The sequence below is a fragment of the Rhinoraja longicauda genome, unplaced genomic scaffold, assembly GCF_053455715.1.
Source record: "Rhinoraja longicauda isolate Sanriku21f unplaced genomic scaffold, sRhiLon1.1 Scf000045, whole genome shotgun sequence".
NCBI classification, from domain to species: Eukaryota; Metazoa; Chordata; class Chondrichthyes; order Rajiformes; family Arhynchobatidae; genus Rhinoraja; species Rhinoraja longicauda.
This window is the reverse complement of record NW_027601263.1, coordinates 133,986-148,623: the sequence shown is the minus strand read 5'-3', so window position 1 is coordinate 148,623 and position 14,638 is coordinate 133,986. Positions and strand designations below refer to the sequence as shown.

At 50.1% G+C, this 14,638-nt stretch overlaps 1 protein-coding gene across 1 annotated transcript; it reads left to right on the top strand.

The window, feature by feature from the left end:
• Positions 1-1,773: 1,773 nt before the first annotated feature.
• LOC144612474 (putative G-protein coupled receptor 139) lies at positions 1,774-3,875 on the top strand. Its single transcript, XM_078432061.1, has 2 exons — positions 1,774-1,849; positions 2,968-3,875. The coding sequence occupies exons 1-2, from the start codon at positions 1,774-1,776 to the stop codon at positions 3,873-3,875; spliced, it is 984 nt and encodes a 327-aa protein (XP_078288187.1).
• The last annotated feature ends 10,763 nt before the right edge of the window (positions 3,876-14,638 follow it).

Sequence of the window (14,638 nt, the reverse complement as noted above, 5' to 3'; positions counted from 1 at the left end):
TTGTCCATCTATCGCTGCTCCATCGAGAGTGTGCTGGCATACTGTATAACCACATCGTATGCCAGCTGCTCAGAAAAGGACAGGAAGGCCCTTCAGAGGGTCATCACGACGGCCCAGAAGATCATCGGCTGCTCACTGCCCTCCCTGGAGCACCTGTTCAGCCTACGCTGCCTCAGTAGAGCAGGCAAAATAATAAAAGATCCATCCCACCCCGGCCACCGTCTGTTTGTTCATCTGCCCTCTGGTCGACGTTTCAGGTCGATCAAATCCCGAACAAACAGACTTAAGAACAATTTTTACCCCAGGGCCATACGAGAACTGAACACTACCTTTGCACTAGGCAACACCGTTAAAAAATCTTGTACTTAATATAATTGTATTTAATTGTATTTATGTATTTATTTGTTTTTGCATTTATTGCATATATGTTTGTACGCACCGTCAGGATTGGCTATTTTTTAATTTCGTTGTACTCGTTGCAATGACAATAAATGAATATTATTATTATTATTATTATTATTATAACAGCTGGGAAGACACTGTCCCTGAAACTGGAGTGCATATGCACACTTCTACACCTTTTGCCTGATGGGAGAGAGGAGGAGCAGGAGTGGCAAGAGTGTAACTCGTCCTTGATTATGCTGTTGGCTTGCCCAGGCAGCGTGGTTTATAAACTGAGTGAATATAGGGAGGTTGCTTTATGAAATGGTCTGGAAAATTCACTGCAATATCTTGCGATCTTGTATGGAGCTGTTCCCAAACCACGCTGTGATGCATCTTGATAAAATGCTTTCTATGGTGCATCTGTAGAAGTTGGTGAGAATTGGAGGGAACATGCCAAACTAGCTAAGCCTACTAATAACATGGGTGGTTGACGTTTCGGTTCGCACACTTCCTCAGACACATTGTGGTGGGAAGGGGCAGAAGGCTGGAACAGTAGGACGAAACGAATTGAATGCCGAGCGAATGCAGGTGAATCGAGCTTTCGTGTTCAGGTGGTTGAGGCCAGAGTGTAAACGATATATGGTGCAAGATAAGGATGGAAGAAAATGAAATAATAAAGAGAGATGAAGGAATATCGGTGGAAGGGGTGTTAGAGAGGATGCACGGGTTGGTTTCCGGGTAGGGCGCGAAGAAGCTCGAGCGGAAAGCTGGAAGTTTCACGTTAGTTCCCCAACATTTGATAATTCAATGTCCATACTATTAGGTTGTAAGGTACCAAAGCGGAATATGAAGTGACGTTCTTTCAGTTTGCATGCTGTCTGAGTCTGGCAATGGAGGAGGCACAGGTCACAAAGGTCAGGGTGGGAAAGCGAGTTACAACGGGGAGTTCCGGCAGGCCTTGGCGGAGCGACGGTAAGTGTTCGGCGAAACGGACGCCCAGTCTACGCTCGACCACGCAATGAAAATGAGCCCATATCTGGAACACAGCATGCATTAGATGACGTTAGAGGAGGTGTAGGTGGACATCTGTCTCACCTGGAAGGGCAGCCGCTCCCAATTTTCGTCCCTCAGTCTCGCCGCAATTCCCAGTCTTCGGAGATTCTCAATCAATTTCCTGAATAAATCATAACCTGTCACAGCGGGAATTTTACGTGGCTGATGTCACCTGTTTGCGAATAATTTCATAATCTCTAATTTTAAACTCTGTTGAAACTTCACTGTCCCGGAGGAGACGGAAAGCACTATAAAACCTCCGGGAACGTTCTGGTATAGCATTTCATTCCGAGAGATTACCGGTGGCACACGGGGACACGTTGTTGGGCAGAAAAGATGTGGGAAAAGTTTTTGGAATATTTGCGTGTGGCGAAACTCTTGTACGTGATTATTGCAGCGGTTGGAGTCCCTGGTAAGTGAGCAGAACAATTCAAGTTATGTAACTCCATGTGATAACGGATTCTGATCATGTTATAAGCTTCCCAACTAGCAATCATTGTACAAGAATATGGAATCATATAAATCCTCTTAATTAAATATTTTTCAATTAACGTTATGACTTTTCTTCTTTTCAGAGAGCCGAAACTAACCCTCTTTTAATTTTACTGCCGGGACCCACTAGAATGTCGTTCTTGCCTTCAGTGCGACCTTGCCCAGAGTTGTCCCTGTGCTCGGGACAGGCAGCTCTCCGGGACGGTGTGACTGGGAGGGGTTTACATTGTGAAGTTCACTGTGTCTGAGTTATTGATCAGAGTGCACACCAGTCCTGTGGACACGTCTCAATGTGGAGTCTGTCAGTCGGATTCCATCGCCTGTTGGTCAATAATTGGATCGACCCCCTGATCCACTGGCCTCGGATCTAATAGCGTGTGTTCTTACCGAACTTAGCCCAGTGGGGAAGCAGAGCCACTCTGCAGCGGGTTTCTAAGTTCTCCCTGCCTTCCCTCTATCCGTCGCCTTATCTCTTCTCCCCTGAAACAAGCAGGTCGGGCACTCGGAGGCGGATCTGACATTGTTAATCTTGCACCCACACACACCGATTCCAGTCGAGCCAGTGTTTAGCCCAGGAGAATGTGTTCACACAAAGGGTGGTGGTTGTATGGAACAAGCTGCCAGATGATACAGTTGAGGCTGTGACTATCCCATCGCATAAGAAACAGTTAGACAGGTACATAGATAGGACATGTTTGGATGGGATATGGACCAAGCGCAGACAAGTGGGGCGTATATTATTTACTGGTATGGGCGAACTGGGCCGAGGGCATGTTACCACACTGTGTAGGAAAATAAATGTGGATGCTGGTACAAATCGAAGATATCACGAAATGCTGGAGTACCTCGGCAGGTCAGTCAGCATATAGAAGAGAAGGAATGGGTGAAGGGTCTGAAGAAGTGTCTAGATCCGAAACGTCACTTATTCCCTCTCTCAGAAATGCTGCCTGACCTGCTTTGTTTCCACGCTGTATCACTCTATGAATCTATGACTCTATGAATCTAATGCCCAGTGTCCGTTCCCTTCTCTGTCCGCAGTGCATTTAGTGGCGATTGTGATCGTGTCTCGGGGAAAGTGCGGTCTTTCCACCAGCACCACTCGCTACCTAGTGGCCATGGCAGCGGCCGATCTTCTGGCCGTGATTACCGAGGTCATTTTATATTGGATCCGATATCATTACTTTTATTGGAGTTTCCTGTCCATTACCCCCGTATGCAGTGTTATCTTTGTACTAAGGTATGGAGCTACAGACTGTTCTGTATGGTTCACCGTCACTTTCACCTTTGATCGCTTCGTCGCCATTTGTTGCCAGAAGCTGAAAACAAAATATTGCAGCGGGAAAATTGCGGCTGCGGTTCTCGCAACAGCAGGCATTCTGCTCTGTCTGAAAAACATTCCCCGCTACTTCACAGTGGAACCCAGCACTATCATAGACAATGTTCCTTGGGGCTGTGACACGGTGGACAGTTATTACACTGACCCCGGGTGGGTGGCATTTGACTGGCTCGACACGGTTTTAACTCCGTTCCTCCCCTTCGCTGCAATCTTGCTGCTCAACGCTCTGACAGTGCGGCACATTTTAGTGGCCAGTCGGGTCCGTCAGGGGCTGAGGGGTCAGAGCAAGGCGGAGAACCGTAGTGACCCGGAGATGGAGAGCAGGAGGAGGTCTGTGGTTTTACTCTTCACCATCTCCGGCAGCTTCATCCTCCTGTGGCTGACGCTGGTTGTAAACGTCGTCTATTATCAGATCACAGGGATTGGAAATAATCTCAATGATTCTGAATGGATCTTTATCCACCTCGGTTATTTGTTGAGGAATCTCAGCTGCTGCACGAACACATTTATTTACGCGGCGACCCAGTGCAAGTTCAGGGATCAGGTGAACAACGCGGTGAAATATCCGTTCAACACAATGCTTCGGCTCATTAATAAATCCGCGCCCTGAGCGCATCCCAAAGGCGGCCGCAGTCCATCCACCGGGCTCCGGATCCGGCCAGAGCAGAATTTATCTGCTAAGGAGACTCATGTCCTTTGGAGTGCAGGGTGAAACTCCAAAGGACCTTCTACAACACGGTGGTTGCATCGGCCATCTTCTATAAAGTGGTCTACTGGAGCAGCCGCGTCTCAGCAGTGGAAGGGAAGGGACTCGACCAGCTGGTCAGGAAGTCCAGCTCTGTCCTGAGTTGCACCCTCGATTCAGTGCAGGTGGTGGGAGAAAGAAGGATGATGGCAAAGCTATCGCTGCTGGACAACGACTGCCACCCCATGCAGGGCACCGTCACTGCACTGAGGAGCTCCTTCAGTGACAGACTCCTTCACCCCAAGTGCGTGAAGGAGAGATATATAAGGTCCTTCCTTCCCGCTGCTGTGAAACTGCACAACCAGCGCTAGTCCCAGCAGACCAGTCAACAATAACAGCTAATAACACTCGGAAACCAATGACAATCTATTTATGATTTATTTATAATCAATGTTCTTTTGCTCTCTTGTTATCCACTTTACTGCTGTAACACTGTAGATTTCCCCGGTGCGGGACGAATAAAGGAATATATTATTATTATTATTATCACCACAGAATCTTCCAGTTGTCAGTCCCGGGCGAATGATCCCATCGACGGCTTCGCTGCGGGACAACCAGCCCGTCACAGAGAGATCTGTCACATTTACCCACTCGGGGGGAGGGGGAGTCAGAGGGCCTGAGGAGTGGGGATGGTGGGCGTGTGGGGAGAGAGCAGGAGGAGTAGGGAGAGAGGGATAGAAAGTTGGGGAGAGAGAGGTGGTGGAGTGTGTGTAGAAAGAGAATGGTGGGGAGAGAGCGAAGGGTGTGGGGAGAGAGGGGGAGGAGTGTGCAGAGAGGACGTTGAGGGGAGAGGGCGAGGTTTGTGTGCAGGATAAGGGGTGTGGGGAGATTCTTGAAAATTTGGAAAGAGAGAGAATGCTGTGTAGGAAGAGAGGAATAATGCAGGGAGAAACAGGGAGATGAGAGAGTGAGGTGTGGAATGAGTGGGATCAGATCCATGTGGGGAGACAGTGAATTAGTCTGAGGAGAGTGGGAAAGAGTGAGGTGTGAGGACGAGGTGGGGAGAGATGGAGAGGAGGGTGAGAGGGAGTGGCGTGGGAGCGATACAGACAGGTGAGGAGAGAGGAAAAGCTCGAGGGAAGTGATTGAGTGGTGGAGGTGAGAGAGGGAGAGGTGCGAAGAAGAGGTGGAGTTAAGAGAGGGAGAGGTGGAGGGGAGTGAGGGCGAGGTGGAGGGGAGTGAGGGGGAGAGGGAGCAGTGATGCTGTGAGCGAGAGATAACTGCAAGGATGGAGTGATGTTCTGGGGAGAGCCGGAGAGGAATGGGAACAGAGGATGTGGAGAGACGGGCAGGAGACGGGGAGGGGCAGAGTACCGTGGAGACTGTGGAGAGTGTGGGAGGTGTGGGAAGAGAGAATGGCAGGAGTGTGGTGGGAGAGTGGTGGAGGAGTTTGAGGAGAGAGGGGGAGGAGTGTGAGGAGAGAGAGCGGGCGAGTGGGCGAGAAAGGCTGTGGGGAGAGAGAATGGCAGGAATGCGAGGAGAGAGAGGGGGAGGAAGGAGTGCGCGGAGAGGGAATGTGGAATGTGGGGAATGGATACATGTGGGGAGGAGAAGGGTGTGGGGAGAGAGGGAATAGTGTCCGGAGTGTGAGTGAGCAGTGTGGGTAGAGAGTTGGGGCGTGTGTGTTGTTGGGTCGGTACTGCCATGTAATAATTTCTCTTTTTAAACGCCCTGACAACTGTTTCAATGTTTTACTACCACTAAACTCTACCCTTAATATCAGAGGAATTAAACATCAACATGTGTCCACATTTCTCAAATATGCAGAAAACAATATGCAACATATTATCCTCCAACATTTCCGTCACCTCCAGTGGGATCCCACTGCTGGCCACTTCTTCCCATCTCCACCACCCCTTTATGCTTTCCGCAGGGACCGTTCCCTGGTCCAATCGTCCCTTCCCACCCAAACCACCCCCTCCCCTGGTACATTCCCCTGGAGCCGCAGGAGATGCAACATAGTCTGGGGAGAGTGAGAAAGAGTGATGTGTGAGGAGGAGGTGGGGGGAGATGGAGAGGAGGAGGGTGAGAGGGAGTGACGTGGGAGCGATAGAGACAGAGGTGAGGAGAGAGGAAAAGCTCGAGGGAAGTGATTGAGTGGTGGAGGTGAGAGAGGGAGAGGTGCGAAGGAAAGGTGGAGTTAAGAGAGGAAGAGGTGGACTCCATCCAAGGACCAGAACAGTCTTTCCAGGTTAGGCAGCGGTTCACGTGCACCTCCTCTAACCTGATCTACTGTATCCTCTGTTTCAGGTGTCAGCTTCTCTACATCGGCGAGACCAAGCGCAGGATCGGCGATCGTTTCGCTGAACACATACGCTCAATCCGCCTTAACCAACCTGATTTTCCGGTGGATCAGCACTTTAACTCCCCTTCCCATTCCCAATCTGACCTTTCCGTCGTGGGCCTCCTCCATTGCCAGAGTGAGGTCCAGCGCAAATTGGAGGAACAGCACTTTATATTTCGCTTGGGTAGTTTACCTCCCAGCGATATGAACGTTGACTTTTCTAACTTCAGATAGTTCGTGCTATCCCTCTCTATCCCCTCCCCTTCCCAGTTCTCCCATCAGTCTTCCTGTCTCCGCCAACATCCGATGTTTTTCCTGCCCCCTTCACTGACATCGGTCTGAAGAAGGGTCTCGACCCGAAACGTCGCAATTTCTTCTCTCCAGAGATCCTGTTTGACCCATTGAATTACTCCAGAATTTTGTGTATACCAACAATATATAATTGCCTGCCATATTCATTAGTCATTTTTAATAACAATCCCTGACCATTGAATTGTTTATTTCAGTTCTTCGAGTATCAGGTTTTCAATGCGTGTTGTGATCTGCTCTCTTGAATAACTTTATAAATAACCACATACATAAAGTCTGCGTGTGTGGCAGCTTTTTCTGTACCGCTGTGTGGACACACAGACGGATGACTTGGTCACTTATTCATAGAGCGACGTTGCTGTCTGGTCTGTGGGTTTGAATTCACATCGACCTGCCGACTGGTCTGAAGACGTTCACTACAAAATAAACTGTAGATTGAACAGAGCCACAGCTAGTGTTCACCGGCTGGAATTAACATTCCCCACTGGGCGAAGGGTACGACCACAGTTACTTAAGTTCCCCTTTCTGACTTCAGAAGCTGCATTTTATTTTTAATCATCACAAGACGACCGTGGACCCGTTGGCTCCAAACCTCTTCTGCATCGATCTAGCACCTTCCGCGCCTCCACTCCCCCACCCCCTTCCTTTCCCCCTCCCCTCAGCTCACCCACTCACCCACTCCATCGCCCTTCAACCCTCCTTTTTCACGCTCCCCCCTCCCTCTCACCCAATCAATCACTCACCCACTCACCCAATACACCCCCCTCAATTCCCCATATCGCCCCTCCTTCCCTCATCCCCCTCCTCACCCACTCACCCGGTCCATCCCCCCTCAACCTGCCTCCCCCCTACTCCCCTGCCCCCTCGCGCACTCACCCATTCTACCCTCCTCAACACCCTTTAAAAGCCCCCCGGGTCTGATGGCGGGTGAGGGGGAAGAGAAAAGAGGAGAGGGAGCTACTCACTCCGGCCCCGGGCAGGTGTCGCGAGGAAGGTCGGGCCCGGTTCCCCAACTGCGCACGTGCGGATCCCGCGGCCATCTTCTTTCACCTTCGCCCATTGTGACGTCCAACACGGAGGTATTACTGCGCAGGCGCAGCCGCCTGCCACGGCTAGTGGAAAAGGGAATTATTAAAGATAAAATGTCAATAACTTTTAAAATATTGCTTCTGCACACCACTGGCCATTAGTGAGTAAGTGGGCCTAAAGTTGTTGCGCTATCGTGTACCTTTTTGCCTGTATTTCGGGAACAATCATATATACAATATACAGTTTCATTAATGTATAGATTTGTTATTCATTAAATTGTAAGCCTTAAAGCTGTATTTACTCATTTTAACCACTGTATATTAAGGTGATTATAACCTGTACAAATATCTGCACATACCCTGTTTACTCGCGCGGAGAGGGTAGCAAGAGAGCAAGATATTACCTAGCTACCTATCTAGCTACCCACCTACCTAACTACCTACCTATCTACCTACCTACCGACCTACCTACCTACCTACCTACCTACCTACCTACCTACCTACCTACCTAACTACCTAACTACCTAACTACCTACCTACCTACCTACCTACCTACCTACCTACCTACCTACCTACCTACCTACCTACCTACCTACCTACCTACCTACCTACCTACCTACCTACCTACCTACCTACCTACCTACCTACCTACCTACCTACCTACCTACCTACCTACCTACCTACCTACCTACCTACCTACCTACCTACCTACCTACCTACCTACCTACCTACCTACCTACCTACCTACCTACCTACCTACCTACCTACCTACCTACCTACCTACCTACCTACCTACCTACCTACCTACCTACCTACCTACCTACCTACCTACCTACCTACCTACCTACCTACCTACCTACCTACCTACCTACCTACCTACCTACCTACCTACCTACCTACCTACCTACCTACCTACCTACCTACCTACCTACCTACCTACCTACCTACCTACCTACCTACCTACCTACCTACCTACCTACCTACCTACCTACCTACCTACCTACCTACCTACCTACCTACCTACCTACCTACCTACCTACCTACCTACCTACCTACCTACCTACCTACCTACCTACCTACCTACCTACCTACCTACCTACCTACCTACCTACCTACCTACCTACCTACCTACCTACCTACCTACCTACCTACCTACCTACCTACCTGCCTACCTACCCACCTACCCACAGACCCACCTTCCTACCTACCTACCTACCGACCTACCTATCTTCCTACCCACCGACGTACCGACCTAGCTACCCACCTACCTAACTACCTACCTATCTACCTATCTACCTACCTACCGACCTACCTACCTATCTACCTACCTACCTACCCACCTACCTACCTACCTGCCTACCTACCCACCTACCCACAGACCCAACTACCCACCTTCCTACCTACCTACCGACCTACCTATCTTCCTACCCACCGACGTACCTACCTAGCTACCTACCTACCTATCTGTCTATCTATCCTATCTATCGATATTGATAGCCAGTTAGCTATCTAGATAGCAAGACAGTTAGCCACGGAGCTAGCATGATAGCTGGATTGTGCACTAGATAGCGAGATTGTGCAATATATAGCTAGATATTTAGCTAGATAAATCTCCAAATATACAACTCTCTCGATAGCTATTTAGCCAGCTGGCTATCTACGTATGCATATCGCTGTCTAGCTACCCAGCTACGCCGCTAACTAGATTGCTGGATGCGATGAATGTAGATAGCTAAATGGGTTAATAGCTGGGTGTTACGTTCTGAGGCACACAGGAACTGGACTCAAACGCACGACTCACACACAAGAGTTAGCTATACTACGCTTGACAAGGACTTGGAAACAATGCGGGTAAGTCAAGGATCTATGACCGAGAGCACATGAATCACAAGACGAACTGGCACAGGACAAAGGGAGGCGTGGACTATATATACATGAGGTAAGGGCACACAGGTGGAAACAATCAAGGCGGGGCTGACAATTACAATGGCAGGAAGTCAAGGGACCTGAAATGAGATAAGAGGTAAGTTTCACCTTAAAACAGGAAGTGAGCGCGAGACTTGACATGAGTGATTTTAACTTGACGAACAGCACTAAGGACAAGACGTGGACATGACGTGACATGGGAATCTAAACACAGAACATGACACCAGACTAATAGATATGACGGGACATTACAGTACCCCCCCCCCCTTTAGGACCGACTCCTGACGGTCCAGGCTGGTCAGGATGAGTCTTGTCAAAGTCCTTGATCAAAGTCTTGTCCAAAATGAAGCTGGCAGGAATCCAGCACCTCTCCTCAGGACCGTAGCCTTCCCAGTCGACCAGAAACTGGCGACCGCGACCTCTCTTGCGGACTGCAAGAAGTGCCTTAACTGTGTAGACCGGACCACCGTCGACGAGCCCGGGGGTGGAGGGGGCTTGGAGGCGGGCACGAGTGCACTTTCCTTGACCGGTTTTATTTTGCTGACGTGGAATGTAGGGTGAACCCTTAATGACCTGGGGAGTTGTAGACGGACCGAAACAGGGTTAATGACTTTCGAAATGGGAAATGGACCCACGAACCTTGGAGCCAGCTTTCTGGCGTGGACGTGAAGTGGCAAGTCCTTTGTAGACAGCCATACCTTCTGGCCTGGGCGATAATGCGGAGCGGATCTGCGGTGGCGGTCGGCTGCCGCTTTCATCCGGGACTGACCCCGGAGTAGAACCCTCTGAGCTCCGTCCCAGATTCGGCGACAGCGTCGGATCATGGCGTGGGCAGAAGGCACCGTCACCTCACCCTCATAAGCCGAGAACAAGGGGGGCTGATAGCCGTAGACACACTGGAAGGGTGTGAGTCCCGTGGCAGCCGTAGGAAGCGTGTTGCGTGCGTACCCGACCCAGATGAGATGGTCGCTCCAGGTGGTCTGGTTCTGCGCGATCAGACAGCGCAAGCAGGTCTCGAGCTCCTGGTTCATCCGCTCAGTCTGGCCATTGGATTGCGGATGGTAACCAGAAGACAGGCTGACGGTGGCACCTATGAGGGAACAAAACTCACTCCAAAACTTGGACACAAACTGAGGACCTCGGTCCGAGACAATGTCTGTAGGGAAACCATGGATACGGAAAACGTGAGACATCATTACCTCTGCCGTCTCTTTGGCAGAGGGGAGCTTGGCCACAGCGATAAAATGTACCATCTTTGAAAATCGGTCTACCACCGTCAGGACAGTTGTGTTACCTTTGGAGGCCGGCAACCCAGTAACAAAGTCAATGGAGATGTGGGACCAGGGCCTCTGAGGGACTGAAAGTGGGTGCAGCAGGCCCGCTTGGACTTGTCTGGAGGGCTTGCTCCTTGCACAGACAGGGCAGGCGGACACATATTCAGCTACATCCTTCTCAAGTGAAGGCCACCAAAAACGCTGTTTAACCACAAAAACAGTTCTCTTGGCACCTGGATGGCATGTGAGCAGGGACGTGTGAGCCCAGTGGATTGCCTGGGGGCGCAATGTCACAGGAACAAACAAACAGTTAGTAGGACAGCCACTCGGTGATGGAGTCTCATTATTAGCCTGCTTCACATCTGTTTCGATCTGCCAAGGCACCGCTCCTACCACACGTTTAAGTGGCAGGATTGGTTCGGGTTCTCTGGTATCAGGTCCAGGGTCATAAAGTCGGGACACGGCGTCTGGTTTTGTGTTCTGGGAACCGGGCCTGTAAGACAGAGAAAAGTTGAACCTACTAAAAAACAGAGTCTATCTGGCCTGACGTGAGTTGAGTCTCTTGGCTTTACGGATGTATTCCAGGTTCTTGTGATCTGTCCATACAAGAAAAGGCTGCTCGGCTCCCTCCAGCCAGTGCCTCCACTCCCCCAATGCGGCTATGACCGCCAGCAGTTCTTTGTTTCCGACATCGTAATTTTTTTCTGCGGGGGTCAACTTACGTGACAGGTAGGCGCAGGGATGAATCCGGTTGTCCTTCTCCGCTCTCTGGGAAAGTACCGCCCCAATCCCCTCGTTGGAGTCATCCACCTCCACAATGAACTGTCTCTGGGGATCTGGGATGGTCAGAACAGGAGCGTTGGTGAACAATGTTTTGAGGCGCTGGAAGGCGGCTTCGGCCTGAGGATTCCACTGGAACTGGGTCTTGGAAGACGTGAGAGAGTGCAGAGGAGCAGCAACAGCACTGAAGTCTCTAATAAAACGTCTGTAAAAGTTTGCAAATCCTAGAAACTGTTGCACCTTCTTTCTGTTAGTGGGGGTGGGCCAATCGGCCACCGCACTGACCTTACCAGGGTCCATCTGGATGTGGTCGGCCGATATAATGTAGCCCAGAAAGGACATTGTGTCTGCGTGGAAGTCACACTTCTCGGCCTTCACATACAGACGGTTAGCTAGGAGCTTCTGCAACACACACTTGACATGACGCTCATGAGACTGTATGTCTGGAGAGAAGATAAGAATGTCATCAAGGTAGACAAAAACACACTCATTGAGAAATTCCCTGAGGACCTCGTTCATAAAAGCTTGGAAGACTGCGGGGGCATTGGTTAACCCGAACGGCATCACCAAATACTCGTAGTGCCCGTTAGGGGTGTTAAACCCAGTTTTCCACTCATCCCCCTCTCTGATTCTCACTAGATGGTATGCATTCCTTAAGTCTAGTTTAGTGAATACTTTGGCTTTGTGCAACAGTTCAAAAGCAGAAGACATCAAAGGAAGCGGGTAACGATTCTTGATCGTAATCTCGTTTAGGAAGCTGTAATCTATGCAGGGACGAAGTGATCCATTTTCTTGCCCACAAAGAAAAACCCCGCGCCTGCTGCCGAGGAGGACGGGCGAATAATGCCCGTCCTCAGGGAGGACTCAATATACTCATCCATCGCCTTCCTCTCGGGGCCGGATATGGAGTACAGTCGCCCCTTGGGAATAGGGGCCCCCGGCAGCAGGTTGATAGCGCAGTCGAAAGGTCGATGAGGAGGTAGGGTGGTGGCCCTGGACTTGTTGAACACCTCCTTCAGTTCATGGTAACATGGTGGAACCTTCGACAGATCGGGATAGTCATCATCATCATTAGAAATCTTTATTTCTTCAGATTTAAGAACATTTATTCCCAAAACCGCCCCGATCTTCCCGTAACTCACCCCTTTGTTCACTGGTTCAACAAGACATGATTGTGTGCACTCAACCTCCCATCGTCTGATCTTACCAGATCGCTAATCAATCTGAGGATTGTGTTTCTGCAGCCAAGGGAAACCAAAGACCAAGGGATGTTGAGCTGAGTCAAACAAGTGAAAAGACATTATCTCCACATGGTTAGCATTGAACATGACTTTCACAGGTTCTGTACGATGAGTTATCTCAAATAACTGACGTCCATCTAAAGCGCTCGCCACAATAGGTTGCAACAAGGTCACAGATTTAACCTTACACGATCGAGCTAGAGTCCAGTCCATGAGACTCTCGTCGGCTCCGGAGTCGATCAAAAACCCCCGAATCACAATTTGCTGATTCAGAGTGAGGGTGGCCTGTGTCAGAGGTCGAGGAGGTAAGTCCGAAACGGGGAATTGGCTCACCAGTGTCCTCCTTTTCACTGGTGAGCCACCCCCTTTTACCGAGCAGTCGGCCAGACGGTGTCATTGTTGACCGCAGTAAAAGCAGGCTCCGTCCTTCAGGCGGCGCTGTCGCTGCTCCGGAGTCAGCCTGGTTCGTCCTAGCTGCATGGGTTCCTCCGACGCCTGAGAGGACGCTGTTTTCTCCGGCCAGCGATGGACAGGGAACGATGACTTCTTCGGTGTGAAAGACCCGGAGGAGCGCCCCTGGTGATTGGGAGGACGATCAGCAGCCTGGTGTCTTTCCTTTTCCTTTATCCTGTTATCGACACGAATAGCCCTGGTAATTAATGTCTCTAGATCACTGGGTAACTCAAAAGGTGAAAGTCTGTCCTTTATAGCCTCCGACAATCCATTCATGAATGCATCCACTTGTGCAGGCATATTCCACCCACTGTCAGTTGCAAGGGTTCGGAAGTCAATGGCATAGTCTATCACTGGGCGAGTGTTCTGTTTTAGCTGCAGTAAGACTCGGGAAGCTTCCTTAGCAGAGGAGGTGTGATCAAAAATACTGCTAAATGTTCTTTGGAAGAGGTCTAGATCTTGACAGACTGTGGAGCCCCGAGACCACTCCGCAGTGGCCCAAGCTGCGGCTCGTCCCGTCAAATGGGACACAATAAATGCTACCCTGGCCTGGTCTGAGGGGAAGTGTGCAGGGTTATGCTTGAAGTGGAGATCACATTGTACAAGGAATGATCTATAATTCTTCGAGTCTCCAGAGAACTTATCTGGTGAAGCCAGGCGTAGAATCAGCGTGGGGTTCGCAGGCGTGGCCGGAACAGCAGGCGGATGGCCGGCTGAAGGTTCAACGTGAGCCAGTGGAGAAGCTGCCGAGGTTGGGTCGAGATGAGCCAGAACCTGATGGAGTTTTACAGCGAGGTGGTTAATCTGGGTCGTCACTGATGACTGGAACTCGCCTTGTCGATCGTTCAGCTCGCGCACCCCGTGACTGACTGAGCGCAGCTGCTCCTCCAGGTGCTGGATCTTAGTGCCCTGGTTGGCAAAGGCTGATTTCCAAATCTTAGAGTCGGCTGAGTCCATATTATGGCCAGTTCGTTCTGTTATGCTCTGGGGCACACAGGAACTGGACTCAAACGCACGACTCACACACAAGAGTCAATTTGGAGAAAATAATGGCTTCTTTAATTTTCACATTAAAGAACACTGCGATTCCAACCAAAAACTCTAAACTTACTCAGCTACAAAAACATTAGTTACAAAAATTACTTACTAGCTATACTACGACCGAGAGCACATGAATCAGAGCACATGAATCACAATACGAAATGGCACAGGACAAAGGGAGGCGTGGACTATATATACATGAGGTAAGGACACACAGGTGGAAACAATCAAGGCGGGGCTGACAATTACAATTGCAGGAAGTCAAGGGACCTGAAATGAGAATCTAAACACA

Bases quoted from the DNA above. Each gene is read 5' to 3' on its own strand.
- LOC144612474 (XM_078432061.1), top strand. From the start codon at position 1,774: ATGTGGGAAAAGTTTTTGGAATATTTGCGTGTGGCGAAACTCTTGTAC. The intron at 1,850-2,967 runs GTAAGTGAGCAG...CTCTGTCCGCAG, and splicing joins TGCAGCGGTTGGAGTCCCTG to TGCATTTAGTGGCGATTGTG.